At 31.7% G+C, this 5,889-nt stretch overlaps 1 protein-coding gene across 1 annotated transcript; it reads right to left on the reverse strand.

Annotated features, from left to right (window-relative positions):
* Positions 1-4,793: 4,793 nt before the first annotated feature.
* LOC126653862 (zinc-finger homeodomain protein 11-like) lies at positions 4,794-5,679 on the reverse strand. The gene has a single exon (XM_050347843.2). The coding sequence runs from the start codon at positions 5,669-5,671 to the stop codon at positions 4,844-4,846; it is 828 nt and encodes a 275-aa protein (XP_050203800.1). The 5' UTR covers positions 5,672-5,679; the 3' UTR covers positions 4,794-4,843.
* Positions 5,680-5,889: the final 210 nt, after the last annotated feature.

Below are 5,889 nucleotides of genomic sequence, written 5' to 3' on the forward strand. Positions count from 1 at the left end.
TTGTGCGTACCTTCTCAAGCATTCCGTGACTTCTATTTATAATGAATTCATGGCAGTTGTTATCTAGCAGATCGTGGGCTTATCCCACGATCTCTGATAGTGCTCAGGGCACGTTCCCCGATTATTTCGGGTAGTGGGATGTGGAGAAAACAAAGTTGGCGAGATCAGCTTGAAGCAGGATGGGAGATGTCTGTTCAAGACAGAATGGGCGATCACAGTATTATCTAGGCGATGAGTATGTCAGAGGCTCAAATAGGCGAGCATAGTATTATTTAGGCGATGCGTGGAGTTCGGTTATTCGCAGGTCGGTATCAAATATGAACTATAGTAAATTATTATCTTTTTAAAAAATTAACTTAATACAAATTCAATGTAAACTTAATATCAACTCAATGTAAACATAATGTCAACTCAATATAAATATAATGTCAAGTCAATGTAAACTTATTGTCAATCCGAAGTAATTTTTTTGGTAAATTATTATAATTTTGAAATGTAACTAATATCAACTCAATGTAAACTTAATATCGACTCAACGTTGACTCAATGTCAACTCAATATAAACCTAATGTCAACTCAATGTAAACTGAAAGTAAACTAAATGTCAATCCAAAGTAAATTTTTTAGTAAATTATTATAATTTTAATAATTAACTGAATATCAACTCAATGTAAACTTAATATCAACTCAACGTCGACTCAATGTCAACTCAATGAAAACTTAATGTAAACTAAATATCAATCCGAAGTAATTTTTTTAGTAAATTATTATAATTTTAAAAATTAACTTAATATGAACTTAATGTAAACTTAATATAAACTCAATGTAAATTAAATGTATCAACTCAATGTAAACTCAATATCAACTCAATGTAAATCTAATATAAACTCGATGTAAACTCGGTATAAGATGACAAAAGTTTGCCGGAAGTTGGCTGGTGGCTGACCGAAAAGTAGCTAGAAGTTGGTTGGGGCCGGATAGAAGTTGGTCGGAGGTCGGCGGTGGCCAACCAGAAATTCACCGGAAGTTGGCAGTTGGCCGACCGGTGGCCGGCTGGAAGTTGGGCGGTGGTCGATGGTGGTTGATTGGTTGGTCTAACCAAGACCCATATTTGCCATGTGTCAATATTTTATTGACTCAAATATTGATCAATGAGATGTTGACACATATTAGGTATAGTATTATATGTTTTTTTTTGGATTATGTGAGATTTTTGAAAACTTTCCTTTTCATGGAAGATTTCTGCCAATATTAAAATTATGAGATAAAAATAAAATATTATAGCACTTTTAGAGGATTTATGTAGATTACCATGATTAAGAATACTTTTATTTCTCCTCAACGTATCATGAATTTGTGATTACTTTAAAGGTATGGCTAATATATAATCCACTAGGCCAACCCTCCTCATAACATCAATAGAATATTGTAGCATATAATTCATATCGTATGTAATTTGACCACCAAAAAGACAACAGAAGAATGGTTTTCTATTTTTTTACTGTGTGTGACCATAACAGATAAGTATATATCCTTATACTTTTTATACTTATATTCTCATACTTTTAATTGCTATTTATGTTTTGTTTGCTATGTTAGCATATTACATGTAATTATGGATGATTTGAGATAATAACATGTCTAGAAAAACAGGTAAGTATAAAATTATAAATTCTTAATGAAAAACAAAAATTTAATTCAATATTTTCATTAGCCAACCAATATTGTCTATTTTCAAAAAATATGACTTGGTATTAGATAAATAAATATATTTTTGAACATCTAGAAGGATTAAAGTTTATGTTTTGGAAAAAAAATACATATAGAGTACTACAAGATTAAATATAAATTTTTTTATTAGAAGTAAAAGCTTCTATGTGATTTCTAATAAAGGCATAATTAATTAGTTTAAAAAAAAAACTCTGTAAATTTTTTTTGTTCTTTTTTTAGAAAACACTTTTTTCTTTCATCGTTTTTAAGGATAGGAGGAGATGATTTATCCGACGTTAGCCGGAAATACTTTCTCTCCGCTCATATTACTACATGTTATAAATCTATAGCTATTCAAGATTGGCTTAAATGCACCAATTCTGGCGTGTTTTTGGTATTTAAAATAATCTTTTAGATTAAAACGGCGCCGTTTTGGATGTAAATGACACTATTTTTTAAAGTAAACACACACGTGGTATTAATTGTAAAAAAATTGGAAAGTTCATGTTAAATATGCAAAATTAAAAGATTATGTTGAATACCAAGAACATGCAAAAATTGGCGATTTTTGGTGGATTTAAGCTTTTAACATTTCTCATTCAGTAAAGTCTTTGTTAGGAGTTTTATGTTTATATTTATGTTTTTTTTATCATGTTTGAATAATTTATATAATCTTTTCTCCTTTTGTGTTTGATTTTGTTAAATCTTTCAAGAATTTTTAGTGTTTGTTCGGGTTTTAGATCCAAATTCTTATAGATCTAAAAAACTGAGAGATTTGTACATTTATCTTTCTAAAATCTTATTAAAGATGAAAATAGGAAATATTAAACTCCATCGGCTAGAGCGAATTGTTTGTCAAATCTGAAGAAAAATTATTTAAGTACCCCGTCCAATGGAAACGTAGCTCACCGTTGAGTTAATTTTTCGGGATCTATATCATAGATTTTTTTATTTACGATTATTTTTATAGTTTATCTTGAATTGTTGTTTAGTATTTAGTATTTTAATTTTAAAAGATCATATTTTTTTTTATGATATGACTTTTATTATTTGTAATTTTATCTTTTTAAATAAATTCTAATTATATCATTTGAGTTATAACTGATTAGTTTTTGTCCATTTTGTTTAATATTCTCAGGTACATGTGAAGGTTATGAGAAAGTGATTAAGATATAGTTCCAAGTGAACAAAAATTTCCTGCTGCCAAGGCAGCAGGAAATTCCTGCAACTCTTGACGCGGCAGCTAAACAAGCTGCCACTTCAAAACCTCTAATTTCCTAGTGATATGGTTAATTAGCCAGTCTAGTTAGCCAATTTAATACACGGAAAAATTGAATTTGTTGCTGTAGCTGTAGCCAAATTATAGACAAAATAATATTAAAAAAATTAAATTCTGATTACATTTTTATTGTTAGAATTTACATATTGATCACTACTATGCAAAGTTAAAATTACATCTCCACTTCAATTTCTTTAATTTTCTTTTGAATTGGTATTTGGTAATTAGAATTCAATTCTTTTGGGTATTATTTTGTCACTAATATGGCTATTCAATTTGTTGGCTACTGATTGGTACCAAAAATTGCCCACTATTAAATTAAAAAGTTTTTACTAACCGGTCTTTTATTGAAGACTCAAAATAAAATAATATAAATTTCTACTTATAAAAAAAATATAATAGATCATCAATGAAAATTAGATCATCAATGAAAATTTCTATAAAAGAATGAAAAGAATGTAAATTAGATCATCAATGAAAATTGTTGTTTACAGTTTCAAAAATAACTTATATCAATATAATAAACATATTAAATAAAAAGTATAAGTATTAAATTGGTTAATTAGACCGGCTAATTAACCATATCAATAGGGAATTAGAGAGATTGAAGTGGCAGCTTGTTAATCTGCCACATCTAGAGTTGCAGAGGCGGCAGCAGGAAATTTTTGTTCATTTCAAATGTAGTAGAATTAAGAGAGGCAGGAAACAGAGGTTGCCGCTTTGGTGAACCGCCCAAATAAGAAAAGATGGCAATGCTCGTTCATTACAATTGCTTAATGAATTGAAATAGAGAATAAAAAAAAGGTCAAATGTTTTAAAAAAGCCAAACCTTTTATAAAAGTTACAAAAGTTCCGACCTTTCAATTTTGTCGATTTTGGCCAAAAAAAATTTATTTGGTTTCAATTATGGCCAACTCTCAATTTGATTGCAATTTGTCTATGTAGAACCTATGTGACGCTAATGTGGCATGCCAAATATTGAAAGGTCGGGATTTTTGTGAAACCAAATAATCCATTTTTGGCCAAAATTGAAAGGTCAGGACTTTTGTGAAACCAAATAATCAGTTTTTGGCCAAAATCGACAAAATTAAAAGATCAGGACTTTTATGAAACTTTTGTGAAAGGTTTGACCTTTTTACAATAGCCTAAAAAAAACCCAGTAAAAAAGTAAAATGGAAAGAAAAGCAAGTTGTACCAAAAATCCGCTAATAAGACAAGGGTGCATATTGTGTTACGGTGGAAAAAGACATAACAAATCAGTATGGCTTCTTTTGTTTTTATTCATTTCTACCTCCCTCAAGGAAGCTGCTGCCTTCACTACCAATGACGGAGATTGGAGGAGGCATGGAAGTGTCATTAACCCCTTTAAAATTTCAAAATTGTTAAAATTAACACTATTTTATTTATTTTTTACAATTTGATCCCCCCTAATTTTTTAAAATTGCCTACTTCATATATTACATATTGCAATTTCGCCCTCCCAATATTGAAATCCTGCCTCCGTCACTGACTACTATATATCAACAAAACCTCCATTACATTAAGATGGACATTCACCTAACCAATGTACTCTCAATAAATAGTACCTACCAAGAAGTCACATGTATCCATGTCTAATAATGCACAATCCTGCTTCATAATATCACAAGTAAATGCAAAATTTAAGAAACGAACAAGAGGCTCAACAAGTTTGCAATTTGGGATTAATTAAGATGAGTTAACAGATAATCTAACTGTTCAATAGTAGGGATACTTGTCATCCTAGCTACCATTCTACTTCTGAAATAATTAGTGTTCACTAATCACCATCAAACAAAAAAACAGAGAGCAGAAGAAAGAAAATGAAATGGTAGATCAAGAAGATGAAGGAGAAGAGGCATCAGTTGTAGTAGAACCATGAACATGAACTTCATTTTTAACAATCTCATACCTTCCAAAACTATCATACTTGTTATAGCTCAAAAACCCAATTTTCTCCTCATCACTACCCTTTTCTTTCCTATGCTTGTTGTTATGCATCCACACTTTAAACACATTCCTTTTCACTCCAATTCCGTTACAAAAATCCTCAATTATTTTCTCATCGTTCCCCCTCAGCATTCTCCACCCCAACTTCTCAGCAAAACATTGTATCTTTTCTCTTTGTTCTTCGCTAAACCTCGTTCTCGCTCGCTTTTTCCCCTGCGGGTTCATCACCAGACCTGGATTCTGATCATACCGCCTGTCTTCCCGAATACCTGAATGAGTAGTGCTTAAAGCCAACAGCATGTGAGGCGCAGATGGGTAAACAGATTGCTCTGGCGTGGGTGATGACGGACTAGGACTTTGCCCTAAACTTGGGCTTGATGTCCACTGCAGCACTGGAAGCTGCTGCGGCGGCGGAATGGCTTGGTTGTGGTGGCGGCGGTGGAAGTTACGGTGGCATCCACAAGCAGCACATTTAAGAGAAGTAGGGTCGGAAAGGGTGGCCGTAGGAGTCGCCATAAACTCACCGCATCCATCTAAAGCTACACCGCCAAGATTAGCAGCGTGGTTCTTGAGACATCCTCTGTAAGAAACCACCATGAGTGGCGGTGGTCGGTGACGGATTAATGAGCCATTAGTGAGTGATAAGGCTTGCTTGTTTTCAGTATCTGTATCTGACTCTTCATGAGAAGGATTGCTTGTTTTTCTTCCATTCATTATTCAGAGCAATTTGTAAAAATAGTACTATAGTAGATAATTTAAAGATAGAAACAACTGTTGTAGGTAACTAAAACTAGTCAATTTTCATAAATGGTTTTTGATTTCTCACCTAAATTAAAATTTAGATTAATTATTATCAACCCAAAGAAAATTACTGTTTTTATTGTGTTTTTCATATTTAATAAAAAATCAATTATATGAAATTAAATAATTAT

This window comes from Mercurialis annua, linkage group LG6 (assembly GCF_937616625.2).
Source record: "Mercurialis annua linkage group LG6, ddMerAnnu1.2, whole genome shotgun sequence".
NCBI classification, from domain to species: Eukaryota; Viridiplantae; Streptophyta; class Magnoliopsida; order Malpighiales; family Euphorbiaceae; genus Mercurialis; species Mercurialis annua.

Excerpts from the sequence above, each read along its gene's own strand:
- LOC126653862 (XM_050347843.2), bottom strand. The coding sequence starts at position 5,671 with ATGAATGGAAGAAAAACAAGCAATCCTTCTCATGAAGAGTCAGATACA.